At 34.9% G+C, this 16,482-nt stretch overlaps 1 protein-coding gene across 1 annotated transcript in view; it reads right to left on the bottom strand.

The window, feature by feature from the left end:
- LOC123720334 (metastasis-associated protein MTA3) overlaps positions 1-16,482 on the bottom strand; it is a 43,707-nt gene that overhangs the window by 8,866 nt on the left and 18,359 nt on the right. The window contains exons 3-8 of the mRNA XM_045676894.1: positions 16,218-16,325; positions 4,142-4,335; positions 2,583-2,700; positions 2,092-2,294; positions 1,338-1,526; positions 541-674 (exon numbers count right to left, since the gene is read on the bottom strand). Of these exons, the coding sequence (XP_045532850.1) occupies positions 541-674; positions 1,338-1,526; positions 2,092-2,294; positions 2,583-2,700; positions 4,142-4,335; positions 16,218-16,325 (946 nt within the window). The remainder of the gene's footprint in view (positions 1-540; positions 675-1,337; positions 1,527-2,091; positions 2,295-2,582; positions 2,701-4,141; positions 4,336-16,217; positions 16,326-16,482) is intronic.

Genomic DNA, 16,482 nt, shown 5'->3' with positions numbered 1-16,482 from the left:
TTAAAAAGCTTGTATTCAAATGGTACCATTGTTAGTATGTAAAGGCAAATATGAATGCAGCATTATGGGCGCTTGACGTGGACTTTTCTAAATTTGTCTAATTTCATACTATGGTGTATTTTGTCATCTTCAAACATACAAGATATACAAATAATATAAAGAGGTAAGGTTTGAGAGGTTAAATGTTAATCTATGTATTAACTGTACCAATTTTTTAAATTATTTTACGAATAGAGTCACTATTTGTGAGTACCGTCATTGGTATACTTGATAAATATGAGGTATATTTCAACCCGAAAAATTAAAATACCTTTTACTTCGTTACGTCTAAAACGTATTAACGATGAGGGATACATGATTGAGTCCACAATGAGTTGTCAATAATTTTTCAAGGTTTATATATAGTTGACAAGGTTAACGTTAACCAAATTGTTTGCGTACAGGCTCCCCTCAATCTCGAATCTACCCTCAATTTCAAACATAACAATAAGCAAATGAATATAATAGACAAGAGTGACTGTGGTGGGTACAAACACTCACTAGTTGGGAATGTAGACCTGCTTCAGCTTGGACTCGGCCTCCACCGCCTTCACGCGTTTTTGTTGCACATAGCGGTCCGTGGTCTTCCACATGTAGTAGTATTCAACTAGGTTCTTTAGCGTCTTCCATGGCAACTGTACGAAAAACGGTGATTGAGAAATTGTGTATTAAGAAAAACAATTATTATTAAAAACTTATAATTATTTACATAATTCTAAGTTTTGATTTTTTCCGTGACCGTGACCACGCACGCTGTTAACAAAAGACAATAGTTGTGTATTGAATAAATGGTAAATTACAGAAAGAGTGGCGGAGAGTTTATTGCCAGTTCTTCTCGTTCATTCTATGCTCTTGATTTGAGCACAGGCAGTGAATGTACAATTAGAAGCATTTAATATGTATTTCTTTATTGACGTTCATAAGTGTTCATTATGTTACCTAAATGAATAAATGCTTTTGAATTTGAGTTAAGAAGTGAAAAAACTAACCCTACTTCATGCCCATCTATTCTAGTAACTGTAATAAATTTCTTAAACTTTATACTATTGTTTGTGGTAATTACACTTATAATAATTTTTAATTAACTATAATTACCAACCCTTCAGTGTTTTACAGAAACGTTTTTGCCTGCATTAGAATTGTTTATTAAATATATGTATTAAAATTTATTTTAATTACAATAAAACAAAGTTTTACATAAACATCCCCAATAGTCAATAGTAATTGTACAATTTTGCATTTTACACACAAAGCTTTCACCAACTTATTTGTGATATTGTATGAGGTAAGATACTCACAAAGTCCTGCCGTATATCAGCAAAGTCCTTCCCATACTTGTCGAGGGCCTCTTCGAAGAGGTTCGCTTCTGAGGCCGACCACTCTTCCATCTCATCACGGCACAGCACTGGCCCTGATGCAGGCACAAGTGAGGATAGAGCTGACTCTATGCTGTAACCGCTTTTGTGGAGTGTGTCCATAGCGTGGAACTGTAATAAATAATTAACTATAAGCAAAATATAAATCTCAGTGCTGACGTAATTCAGTAGCTGTCTTCTGCGGAGTTATCCGCGTTCACTCAAACCCGTCATCATTCTTCGGAGAAGAATCTCACGATATCACTAAATAAACTTGGAGAAGTTCTTAAAAAAACATAATTTTCCAGTTTTTAATTGATTCCTATATAGTTGTTTCTTTTTCTTATAGGCAGGTGGTAGGTGATCAGCCTTCTTTGCCTGACACACACCTTCGACTTTTTGAGTCTAAGGCTTGCTCACGATGATTCCTTCATAGTAAGAGCGAATATATAGGATATAGACAGTCCATGGACGCACAGTCGAGGATCGAACCTACTATCCCAGGAATGTGGGTACATAATGAAGCCAGCTTCAGCTTTATATTGGTGAAATCGGTTCAGTGTAGATAAATAGATCAATGATTTTTTTAAAATTATGTGTATTGATTTCACACTATAACAACCATGGTCTATGTGAAACGTACATTTTTAATATATATATGTATATATATAGTCTGAAGTGCCTATACAGTACTCACAAGTGTAATGTCTCGGCTGGCAGCGGCTGCGGACATATGCAATGAGGGTTGTTTGACACTGGATGAACAGTCAAGGGCACGCGCAAAAGTCCCCACTGAACGTGACACTACTAGAAACTGGTCAATCTGTCGGTCCGTCAATCCATGTTCCGGTGTCCACACTAGCGTTTCTAACTCCTCACTGTTTCTTGGGTCCTCTTCGCCTGTAATGTGTGGTCATCCTCTTATTGGAGGTCACTTATAAACGTAACAACTTGTTGTTTACAGATTAAGTTAGTATTCTACCCTGATCTGTACTAATACAATTATCAGCGGAACACAATTTTATATAAAGCTTTTTTTAACATCATAAAGGCATTGATATTTATCTAAGCTCAAAATAAATAATTTATAAGGCAGTAAATGTAAGAATGTATTGAATCAATTTTTGAATACAAAAATTAAGTGAAATTTGACCTATAAAGAAATTAATTATTACATAAAGGTCTTACCTTCTTTTAATAAATTAGTTACTTCAGTCTGATATCTACTTCCCACTCTGATTTCACCCTTATCTGCTAATAAAGTCTTTTGTGAAGGATCGAATACTAAACAATAAAAAAATGCGTCCTGAAACAAAAGAGAGCTGTGTATTAATATATGTTATATCACTAATTATCCTAACTCTGTACTTAGTAATTTCAGCACATGATGTTTAGCTAGGAAGTCCTAGATTAGACTCCCGGTAGGCAAAGACTGATCACCTAATAAACCTACATTCCTTAAACGATATAAGGTTTATTAGGTTTTCAAAATGCCAATACTACCATACTATAGAATGAACACTATTTGTATATTGTATATGGATTTTTTGCCTTTACTCGAAAAAAAAAAACAATTAATATATTTTAATAATGGCGCCTAAAACTAATTGATATAGAAAAAGTCCTGACTGGTTTATACCAAAATATATTTACTTATGTGACATATTGTACTGAAAACATACATTTTATTTTGAAAACTTCGGTTCTTAAATCAAGGGCCGGCATGGTCAAGAAACTCCCTGGTACAGTTTAAACACAATGTACATATTTATATACAAGATTCTTATAGATTTAATGACTGGACAAAAGTAGAACTATTTGATTGATGTGAATATTTATTGACCTTTGTGACAAAGGGTGATATGTAGCTGATATTTAATATGACATCTTGCAGTTACATTTTAGAAATTACTTATAATAATATTAAAACAATTATGAATATTGAATTTCGATTTCAGTTAGGTTAGTAACAAAGTGCTTCACGGTCGAGCGAAAACAAATTCTTCCTATGTCCTTGCATGACGTATTGATCCTTACATATATGTAATATGTGAAGCAGGAAACACAGACATTGATACGAGATAGGACGGTAAGTGCATGCTCATTTCCTTATTAGTTCGCGTTCATCATACTATTATTGTTACTTTTTGTCGCCGGGATAGCTTGTTTTAAACATATGGGGGTTATGGCGAATTGGATTGTTCATATATACTACATTCGTTACAACTATTTAAATCTGTCTCTTTTTGTCAGTGTAAGTGTTGAGTAAGAGACTTGAGACAAATATAGTTTAGTCAAACATTTTTATATAGATGTTAAAATCACAGACATAACATTTTGGTAAATTCTGACTCGTTTAATCTTGCTAGTGCAAAGGTGGAATCTTAATAGAATCTAATCTAATGTGTAAAACACGATGACCAAGAAGTAAGAATATAGTCTTTTTAATTTTATAAGTCACATTATATGAGATTATGACAGGATAGTTCCCCAAGAGCCTCCGTGGCCTAGTTAAGTCACGTGACCTACAACTTAAATTTTGATTCACGGCTTACTTAGTACACACGGCCGATACCAAGATAAATCAAACATCAATCCAGTCAGTTCTTTATATTATATTTGAAATAGGTGTCCTATTCAGTGCGCACTACTTGGCGTAAGTTTATTATTTGAAATGACATGTCTTACTTTATGTTAAAAAAAGATGCGTCCACGTTTTCGTTGTCGTGTTCGCGGTACATACTCACATCCTTATTGAGATAGCTGAGCAGCGACTCTGTCTCGTTGAGTAGGGTCACGCTGCACTTGCCGCGTATGTGGGTAGCCGGCAGTGTCTCCACGTGCCGTGAGAGGAAGAGTTCCCGGTGCTTGGCCTGGTGCCGCTGCTTCGGCGCCATGCCGTCTGTGCCCGGTAACTCGCTAGATTCCTCCTCCATTGCAACTGGAATGTCAGTAGAGATTATTAAACACCTTCTGCTAATAGATTTTGAAGTATGTATTTTAAATTACTGTTCAAAAGAGTAAAAGATAACCTTAGTTAAATGTATGAATGATTTGTGTTTATGAGTCAAAGGGATATTAAGGGTTCAGAGTTTTAAGCAGTTGGTAGTGTATAGTCCTTATAACATTGGTTCGATATCAAGTCACAAGCTACGACTAAAATAAGTGCATTTTATTAATCAATAATGCTTTATATTTATACCTCTTTCATATATCATATGACAACAATGATATTATAATTATTGTTATATCAAATATATAGAAATTTTTTGAAGTTGATCTGCTCGTTGTGTTACCAAATACAGCACAAATGAGTGTAAAAATTTAAATAAATATCTTCACCGGGTTTGACTAAATATAGTTATCGGTTGCATATAAAATTTACTTGTCTTTACATATATTGTAAGTAGGGTATCTATGATGAATCAATGTGCAAACGATGTTATCTTACACATACATAATATACGGCAAAATTAAGTATGATTAAGGAGATAAATTCATGAAATAATCAATAAAAAAAACTAGTTATAGTTTCTAGAGGAATTAGCCTTGTGAGTTTGGACCTTAAAGATATATTGTATGCTATTAACACCTGCTCATGCGGTAAAGTAATACAGCTCTAGAAATCCAGCACATGAACCCAATCGCAACTAGAGAGGATCTCTATCTTAATATGAAGGTCGAGATTATTAAAGAATAATTTCTTGACTGAAACTCAAGCTAATTGAAGTGAACTATCACGGTAAGAAATCATTACATTTAGCGATTATGTAATCATTGTATTATGTAATAAAAACGGCAAACAGACGTAATAAAATCAATTGGTGTCATGTGATTTATATAATTTATATTTCGTTTTATAAAGATGGAAACACAAAACAGCTACAAAAACTAGCTGGAGAAATTAATTACATCATTTGGTTTAATTTTATACTAAATTATAATTGTAATATTTAATGTTCACGTCAGCTAGTAAAAGTAAATTACGTGTATCAATTTCTGGCCCAAAATAGGAAGAACTTGAGATTGAACACGCGAAGAATAACATACTGTCAAAACCATAAACGACGACATCGTTTAGAACAATATACCGGTTATATTGACCAAAATCAAAGGTCCCGGCTGAATTCTATCGTATTAGTTATTTAATAACAACGTCATCGGCTGTTACGACTATCGGTTTTTACGACCAAATGTGTAGTGCGATGTCGTTAAAACAGAATTTGACTGTACTTGTAAATAAATATCTGATTTATAACATTAGTGATTAGGTTTATATTTATATAACAGTGACCCAGAAGACAATTGTTTGAGGTTAACAAATTATACGTAAGATATTTATTTCTACTACCTTATAGAAACACAATGAAATAAATAGATTAATTTTGCCATAGTCTAACGGCCCAAATTCCATATCTGGGAGAGTTTACTGTCATTTAACACCAGAAACAACCCGCGGTCATACTATTAAGAAAGATTCAAGAGTTGGGTGGCAGCACTTAGTATGGACACCAGCAAGTTCCGTAATCCATACATTAACTATCGGGAATATTCTATAATGTTACCTAAACGTAAATTTTCCATGTATTTATAATAAAAAAACTACACGCTAATATTACAAGCATTTTCGTAACATTTAAAGACAATATAATTTGATCAGAGTACGCTGGAATATTAATTAGCCCAGCGAGAACTGGTTTCAGCCGGTAACACGTACAGTATTGAGGTTTGATTATAGTAGGATTACTTACTATGACTGGGGAAGTGACAAAGGACAGAAATGTAGGGTCAGCCCTCGCTAAGGCAGGTGTGCTTTGCCTCGGGCAACTATTGAATGTGTCTAGCATAATCGCATTTAGAAGTTTCTATTGATATCGATTATATAGGTTACATAGAAACTGTTTTTGAGCGGGATCAAACTTTTGTTATTTTTGTCATACTCGACTACGGGTGTTCTAAATAATATGTATGTGGTAAACGGCGTTAATTTATCCGGCAAATTTATTAATGTGCCATGTGTAGTACACACATTGTTGGATAGCTTCGTATAAGAGTTTGTACGCTGATTTTTATTACGAAATGTCCCGTACATTATTATTATACCCAGTCTTAGGGGTCGTACAAGTATTACGTAAGCAGATTTACTGAAATTCATTCCTCGCCGACTTCCTCTTGTCAGCAAAAGTAAGCAAAACTCTCAAAAATAGTAGTACATAGATGAATTAATTTTTTGTAGAAATCCTCGATATTAATGAATAGATGAAATATATTTCATTTTCAAAGTGTGGGTAATATGTGTTTAAAAATGTAAATAATTACTTAAGACGTAATCACCAAATAAGAACTCCCCCCCCCCCCCTCAATAGTGCTTACGTAAACTTGTACGTCCCCTGATCAATATAATTCTGACTAGAAGAAATAGGTGTCTCACAAGCAAACAAAAAAAAACTGAACAAAGCCGCTATTCCATTACACAATTTCGTAATGCTGCAAGGCGTCTACGAGCCAATAAGTACTATATAATCTCCAGAGTCCATCATCAGATCAGCTAAATGAAATCAATATACAACATTACCATCGGAATTAAACACTTATTAACCCAGACAATGACGCCAATATACGACATCGTAGCTTTTCTAGCTATTATCAAAACGCATTCTATAGAAATTCACCCATTCGAAGCATAGAAAATTTCAGCCAGTAAACCGTTGAAAAATAGACAAACTAAACTCATTAATTAGTACCAAAATGTTGTTAAAACTAATTACTTGATAAAAACTAAAGGCGTCGGCCCAAAGCAATTAGGTCATGTTAATAATTCTGCACATAAAATAAAATGGCGTTATCGGGGACCGGTTTCAAGATGGCTTTTGGTAATGGTCCGAGGGGTGAGTAACTACTGACTAGTAACAACTTAAGGGACAGATTCTATACAGGCAATTTATAAAAGCTAGACGCGTGCACACGTGCCAAATGTTCTACAATATGGCGTTGTATTATTGCCAGTATGTAAAACTACCATAACTATTGAATTAAGTCATGATAAATATCTACTGATGCTCGGTCAAGTTCTTAGGAGGCCAAAGATAGTATACAATTTTAAATAATCACTTGACCAATGAGATTTTCGGGAATTCGAGACTGTTAAAACAAAAAAATCGTGTGATTGTGTATAAAAAAAGGCGTATGACTGCAATAACATTCCATTTAGACAGACATTTTAGCCCGTAAACTCATTCGCAAGTAGTATTAGTATAGAAAGTTAGGCTGGCTTAGTTAGCCAGGACTTAACGCTCAACGGACCTTGTGAGAGTCTAAGTGCGGAAACTGAGTTCACAAAGCAGGCAGCAGCAGAAGCAAAGCAAGCAGGCATTCCCGATTTTCCTTTTCGATATTGTGGAAAGTTCACTTGTTATAGACACTGTCCCGGAACAATCAGTGTTCAATTGTATCCATGCATGTTAAAATAAAATTGTTCAATTTGTTAATTACTTGAATGCGCTGTAAAACATTGAATTGAATTATTAATCGATTTCGTTGATTACAAAGACGCACATAAGAACGTCAAATCAAAATCACATTTCACGAAATGGTACTTAATAATATCGACAGTTATATGAAGTCGGTTTAAATTATGTTTATACTTTTGTATGTACTATTATGATATGATACATGAACAAGATAAGCCTATATTTATAACTACGTAGCTTTTGTAAGCGTCTACTTGTTGGGCGCATTTCTCCCGGGGCGGAAGGGCCGCGGCCGAGTTGTGGGGGATTTATTTTATGATAATTATTTCGATTGGCTTCGCGTGAAAAGACCTAAAAGGATCGCAAATATATTCTGCTTCACTCGTATTATTTGTAACTATTTACTCGCATCTTGGCCACATTTTTTCGATATCTTCAACAAATCGTACATATATTTCAGTCATTTTACATAAATCACTTTTATTTACTTATTCAAGTACACATACCCTAGTTAAATATAATTAAACCTTTCTCAGGTATAACATTGGTTAAAAGTAGCTTATCGAGTTATAACAGACAGACGTAGTTAATTGTTTAATACGTGAGAATTCATTATGAAGTCCACACAAATCTCACAGTGTTGTATAACATCACGAAAGGCAAACAATTATTCTAAAATTGCGACCTGCCTTTTAGACGTAAGACACCTAATTTGTGAGTCTAGTCTAGACAGTACCAGCACAATATCGAACTATCACAAAATCTCTTAAATAGAAAATTTATATTAAAACAATCTTTTTTTATCTACTCTACTTACTACTCTTGAAACAGGACAGTAAAGACTAAGGAAAATTACATGTTTTATTATTAGACCATAATGTACCAATTTAAGTTAAAACTTAACGGTACATGAAAATTTGCAAAGCTCGCGGTATTCTAAGTAACTATAACCGCGCAAATGGTATGCAAAGCAATGTCTTTCTCATGAATATCAAACATAATGTTACGTTTCGTTGCCAGGAGACTTCCTGTTATGTACTTAATCTATATACTATTAAATAGTTTAGAAATATCCATCTAGTTTTGTATTGCATTTAAGGGTAAATTCAATGGTATCTGGATGTATTTAGTCTTAAGTAGTATTACGCAACAATAGCGTATGTAGCTCTTTGGCTTTCCGCAATAGAACATCCATGTGTCTACGGCAAATAGACTTACAAAAATTTTAACAATTTTTGACAAAGAAATAACGTAGATACAAATTAATTATAATCTGTAGGTCAAATATCGGCGTTGTTTTTTTATAGTTGATACTGTGGAGGCAAAAAGGTTAGGTTATATAATTTTAAAGGCTAAAAATCTATCATACGGGGCGGCGTATCATTCCCTATCTAATCTCCCGCGTTGGTGGCAATGTCATCGAAGATTCAAGATTAAGCTGTAATAGAATAGCTTTGTTCAAGCCTGCCTTATAAATTTTATTAACTCCAGGCGAAGCTTTTATGGGGAGTCTGCTAGTAGCGTTATAACAGAGAAACTACTAACACTCTTCTTAGCTTACAAGTTCCTAAACTAGTTGGTGTTTACGACTTTGTCTAAAATAAAGCTTTAGGACGAAGTAAGATTAGATCGTGTCAGGTGTATCCGGCAATTACATTGTAAAATATAAATTATTTCCCGATTTTTCGGGTATACCATATATCGGGCAATTCAATAACGCGGGATTATGGTTCCACTCGCATCACTACGCAACTAATTAAAGCGTAGGCAAAGAGAAAATGGCAATCTGTGAAGGCCCCCCCGCTAGTGGGGGGTTGTTACGTGTGCCCCCTTAGGGTGGTCGGGTGTATGGTTTTTCTACTCGGGCATCCTTTGCTTACTTATTGATCCAGTCAAATGTGTGGAGGTGGCGCGGGGGTGACGCCCACCCCGTACCACCAAAAGGGGGGTACGTCCAAATAAATCTGCCCGACCGCGAAACACCGCAGTGACAACAGCGGTCGCCGCGGCCGGTAAGATGTGGTCCCAATATCCATTCAAAACCTCTCTGGGGCCAGACCAAGACGCAGAACGCAGGCCAACCATTAATTTAATTGATATTACTTATTGAAAGGTTGACGGGGACGACCTTAGATATAAGCATGCGCGTCACCGCCTTAGGTACCTAGTATTTAAACCGCGACGCTGCTATTATGAATATTTTCACAAGGGTCAATGACTTTTCTCTGAACAAAACGCGCGGAGGTCTACATGTCTGGGTACATAAATAGGACAATTACACGAAAAGTGGTCCAGTAACTAGAACCGCAATAATATAGAAAAATATTAGTTTGTTAAATCACGTTATACAAATAAAATTACCTAAACTCTTAAGCCTTTAAACTTAAGTCCAAAGAACCCGATACAAAGAGTAACACATTTCATTAACTAAGTTAATAAATTCCATTTATAACAGAAAAATTGTCTAGCAATAAAAGGAAAATTCAACATTTTCCCGGATTGTTTATCTTCACAGTGGTAGCATTAAATACCGCACGGTATCAAACACGACTCCGTGCCAAATTCTCCAACAAGATAGCTATTCAATACTTTACATGTTATGATGACATTTTTTAACTTTGTATATCCTTTACATTGGTACTATTATCTGCCGTTTTATACTACAAACGATGCTTTAAAAAAAGCTCACTTTTAACCCTCTATGTGGATCATTTTAAAAGCGCCCCAAGGCGACATCTGAGTTCAACTTAGAATAAAAAATAATAGAACTTAAAAAGTATTTTAAAGAAATAAACCACTATAACTGAATATAATGAAAACGTGTTGTATTGATGTACGGGTCGGAGGTTAAAATGCATAAACATTCACGCGCAAATTGCATCGCAAACGGTGTATTGCAGAATCACCAAGAAAATATTATCAGTTCGGCATTATAGAGGGTTTTCTTCGATTCGATCTCTGTGGGTTTAAAATCAGCTCAAGGTAACTGAAGTGTTCACGACTGTTACGGAGAAAAAACCGCTGTTTAACACGAATTAAATGTAGATATTAATCGAAGTTCTAATTACCACCAATTTATGTTGAATACAAATGGATTTATGCGAATTGTTAAATTATAAATTCTAGTAAGTAATAAAAACAAAATCAGCACAATTTTACTGTTTATTAAATTGTATAATTGTGATTATGTGCTTCCGAGCGGTGTATGTATTTTTGAAACTTCGATTTGATTGAAATCTGTATACATTCCAATTTAACTAACAGTCCAAGCTTCATCAAAACCTGTTCAGTAGTTTTCGAGATATCGCAACAGATAATAATTGAAGTCGTTGTATTTCTTAAAATAACTTTTATCAGGTTTAACTCAAAACGGGTAAAGTAGACTAATATACCCGTAATTATTCTTAAATATATAAAAATTTATTATGTTTTACTTAAATCCAAAAGTTCGCGTATTTTTTTTACTCAGACGACTTTTGGAAGACCTTCACACACCTTTGTAACAACTACATTTATTTTTATCTGTCCCGGAACCAGGACTAGTCATACAAACCTACGAATGGTTTGTTTCAATAAATGATCAATTTGAATCTGTACAATATGAAAATCTTTTCTTAATTAGGCTTCATCATGTCGATAAGCAACTGTCTCTTTTATCAGGACCTCATTTCAAATGAAAATGAAATTACTACGAAGCTTTGCCCTATAACAGTGTTATTGTATGTACATACTATCTGTTGCATTTTCAATAATAAACACTATAATGTGAAGGTTGTCAAAAAGTTTATTCCCTATAATATCGTATTTTTTACAGCGTTCCTGAACGGGACCGCAAGCTCGGCTCGTTTCCGGGCTTTTACGAGAGTAAAAGTTCAGCGAGCTTCACCGTCCGCAAAACAGAAGCTTAACAGAATATTTTTTATAACTTATGCTGCTAATAAGACAACAATAAATACATCTTGTAAATGTGCGTATGTAAGGTTAATACATAAGCGATATTTACATAAGAAAACAACTGATATTATAGACGCTATTACACACTGCAAAAAAATTAAATGGAAATTGGCATCGAAGTCACATGGACGAAGAAAATAACTGGTTGGCCTAGACCATATGGACCTAGATGGAATAAAAAAGAAAAGTGTTTTGCATAGACTTGGCGAAAAATAGAGAACAGCAGTGATCTGGAGGAGGCCTTTACTCGAGAAGAGGTCACAACAAGGTCTAAGGATTGATTAGGATTAAGGTCCTTTTTATATAAGCGTTCTTATTCATTAGTCTCATTTTAATTAAAAATTTAAAAAAATATATATATTTGTAACAGTTGTTAAGGATTTTTTTTATATATTTTTATTTATTAATTAATACATTCGTAAGTCAATCAACTGTTTCCTTTGCGATATTGATCGTACATTTTCTATTATACATTTTTTTACCTATTCATTCAAAGTGCATCAGCCCATCGAAAACAACATGAAAAATTGTTTAATATGACGGTGAAGACTTATTTATTCGGTCACTTTTTATAAATTACTTAATACACGACGAAAGGGGCTAGACACGCGTCTCGCCCCTTTGGCCTCTGTAATATTTTCCATTGAATTCAGCCCTTCTCACGCTTTTACCAAGGAGATATCAGTTGGTCAGTGCGAGACCCTGACTTTTTTGAGACTCACAAATACTGATGGCCCTTCCAGACTTAGGTTATTAGTTTTGTTTCTTGTGACTTAAGCGCCATATAATAGTGATATTGACATTGATTAATTTAATTAACGACTTGTCTAAACTTACTAACTACCAATTTGACTTGAAAGAAACATTTTTTGGGTATTAATTTCAGTAAACAAATAGTTCCTTTTAAGCTTCCTCCAACTTTTTGTTAAACCATAGTAGCTTCATCTCAGGTTCGTATCGGCCGCGGCGTGGGCGCATTGTTAGTACTTGCACTAATTAAAGATATATACCAAACATTGGATGGAAATTACAATTGCAATCTGTTATGTTTGCATAAAACAAAGTCGCGGTAACTTTTAAGTAATATAAAACTCGCTTTATTACAAGTTTTGAGGTGGGGTCCCTTCGCAACATCGATTTCACAATAGCAGAGCTGCGCGAGCGCCAGTAGCAAGTGCAACTCGCGACATCGTTATTTGCAATACTTGTTGCCTACTTGTTATAATTATTACTCGAATGTTCTTAATGCTTGAGCTTTCCATTTTAATCCATTGTGTTTTCATCATACTGGGCGTGCTCGTTGCGCTATAACCACTAGCCACCGATTACGTTTGGTTTGAAGGATGTTTGGTGTTTTTAGATTTGATTTCTATTTAATTAATAATTTTATGGCTATTACTTCGCTTACAATCGAATTACCAGATTTCCAACCATAACTGGCTATGGTTACCCATAGGTTTAGAATTATAGATAATATAACCTAGTGTTACCCTAATTAGGGTTCAAGGCATGGACCGCTTTCGTATGGAGGGTCGATCCTGTGCAAATTGTCATTGATCGGAATTAATAAGTAACGAGAGGTTAGCCGTTAGGCGAGGGGGTCGGGGGCGGGGGCGGAAGGAATGCGTCGTTTTCGCATCGGGAGAAACGAATGCGTTTAAGCGTCGCGGGTACACAATGGCGGCGTGACGAGATCCGGTTCGCGGGCGGCTGGCCGGGGGGAGGGGGGGTGCTCTAATCGATAGCCGGCGAGCGACGGCCGGGCGACTGCGGCGCATAGGTGACAGCTCGGGCCCAATCAAATTACCGCCGGTGGAGAGTTGCAGTGGCACGCACAAGGAGCAATCCCGCGACCCCTACATACTACACCAATTCACACATCGCGACACGGCCGAGTGGTGTCACACAATCCAAAAGCGTACAGTTAGGGAAATTATTAAATGTTAAGGAACACTTCTGGAAAGGTTGTTAGAAAGGACACGTGTTTAAAAAAAATTATGGCCGACAGTCACACTGTCGGGTCTAATTGAATTTTGTTAAAGCACTTGGAGATTGCTTTTGTAATTTCATTAATTAAATCACCAAAATATAAATCCGCAAAAATTCTATGAAAAAAAAAGAAAACTTAATGTTAAAAATTTAAAACCATTAGAGGTATGGAGACGCGTGTATGTATGCAGCATATTTAATTTATCTTTCAAAAGTTCTATAATGCACATAAAATGGCAATGTAACATTTTGACGTCACAGAATATCGAGTAGATAATAACCGAGCCGTGACCAATCTCTTCATGAGTCTACCGTTATTTTTCGTCTGGAGATCTGTTCAAAAATTCATGAATCGAGCTGGCTTATAAATAAATTAGGCGCGAAATTCGAAATGATCTTATCCGAATACTATATATTAAACAGCCTACAGTTACTTTGACAATTGTTTGCATCTTATTAAAAAAGTAACGTAAAGCAAAGGTCGTAAAGCACGGTATAAACTGTGGTCTGGGAACTTGTCATTTTCAAGGTTCAAACATTTAAAAGCACTCGCTTTAATAGAGATCCATGTACCACAGGAAGCATTAGTAAAATTTCACCTATTAATTTTGTACAGACCACCGTAAGGGGCATCTTAAAAGGGCAAGCCCTTTTGGCCTTATATAATATATTTAAAAAAAACCGCTCTACTTTATATTTACTTACAACAGTGTTAAATTGTAATAATGGAAAATGCAACGCACTAAATGACGAATATAATTTAATAAAATGTCAATGTCAAAGTGGACATAGAAAGTTCCATTCGGCAGCGCTGGACTTCTGTTATTATTTTTCTCGCCATGTCGCTGTCTTATTTTAAATTAATTATTAATTTAATAAAATCATTAAAGTATACAAACATCTTCTCAATACAAAAACCATCCAAGCGCTTATAAAAGAGAAACTTAATTTGAACAAGGATCGGCATAACAGTTAAAATAAAAAATAAAACAAAAGTCTGGGCCTCGGATTTCTGTATCTGCTTCATCATCATTTGTAAATCTAATAGACAATTAGGTGATCAACCTCCTGTGCCTGACACTTGCCCTCGAATTATTGGGTCAAACGCATGCCCCGGCTTCCTCACGATGTTTTCCTTCACCGTTCGATCGAATGTTAAACGCGAATATAGACAGAAAGCCCACTGGTGCACAGCCGGGGATCGAACCTACGACCTCAGGTATGAAAGTCGCACGCTGAAGCCACTAAGCCAACACTGCTCAACATAACATCATAACAGTTAGACGTCATTTATTTCCTAACGAATCACGTTCTTGTATTAAACACAAACCAATCAATGTTTCTGGAATTGTACTTATTAAAAAAGTACATCCGTAAATCTCAATAAAAACCTCATTAAAATCACAACAATTTAGCCGTAAAGGACTGTTGTATGCCGTTGTAAAAGAATATCTTTAAAACGAGCCAATACTCAGTGTTTACAAAGTACTGTGTGACATTGAATTTAATTATTTTATTAATTGCGATAGGTACGTAGATAATGCGTATTATGGAATTTCGGCACGGAGCCTGTATTCATATAGTTTAACACTAAATGACATCATCGTTATTTTAGTAAAAAATGCACTGCCACGTATGCTTATTACTAGCCCATCATCAGAATTATAAAACGTAGAATAAAGATAGTATTTTGCCATCGATACATTAAAATGATGTTAACGTGGAGAAATATCGAAACCCCAGTAATTGCACAGAACCTTACCACGTTTCAAAGCGCCGTATTCGTTTCATGCTACATCAATAATCTTATTTTTAATTATACTCAATAAGTCGAGGTTGGCTAAAGCATTAATTAAGCAAATTGTTTTTTTTTTTAGTAATATATAGGCTCAAAGGTCAATGGCGTTATTTCACTTGAATCGATACAAGAACGTTTGTTGTTGATAAGGTAAAAAAGATAAAAAAAAACCTGTTTTAGTATACAAACATGAAAATCACATAGCATTGTCTTTTGTTAACATAGCTTTTACACATTATGAAAAACACTGTTTCGCGTGCTTTTCAGCGTGCGTCGCAGTGACCACGCACGCTGAGAAGCACGCGAAACGTCGGAAACTTTAAATTATGTCAATAATTATAAGTTTTTAATAATAATACGTAACTTCAATCCGTTCTAAAAGTGGTTTTCTTAATGAAAATCACATGCAACAAATAAATCAAATTACAAGAATATCATATCATTCATTTTTAATATAAAACATTATATGGAGCATTAATTAACATTCTATTTGTCACATATAGAAACTTTGGAAACGAGAAAGAAAATTTTGTATCAGCTTATATGCCTGTACAATATGGGGCACCCTGTATAGTTTAATAAAGATGACATAAAATAGCTCTTATTACTTACCTATCGCAGGGTCTAATACAGCTTGTGCTGCCTGTTCTTCGCCAATTGGCGTTTTAAGGCATATTTTCTTGAGTTTCATCGCGACCGGAGAGTCTTCTGACTGGGCCACTGAAACATTAGGCGTTATATTATGCTATTGTCCATACATACAAACGTTTTAATACAATGTAATATTAATCTAAACGTGTCACACATAAGAAGTTTCATTACTCGGAATATAACAAATTTTATATTTATTTATTAAGAAGATTCACAGCACAATACA

Source organism: Pieris brassicae, chromosome 2, assembly GCF_905147105.1.
Source record: "Pieris brassicae chromosome 2, ilPieBrab1.1, whole genome shotgun sequence".
NCBI classification, from domain to species: Eukaryota; Metazoa; Arthropoda; class Insecta; order Lepidoptera; family Pieridae; genus Pieris; species Pieris brassicae.
Note: the sequence above shows the minus strand (reverse complement) of the source record. Positions and strands in the feature narration are given on the sequence as shown.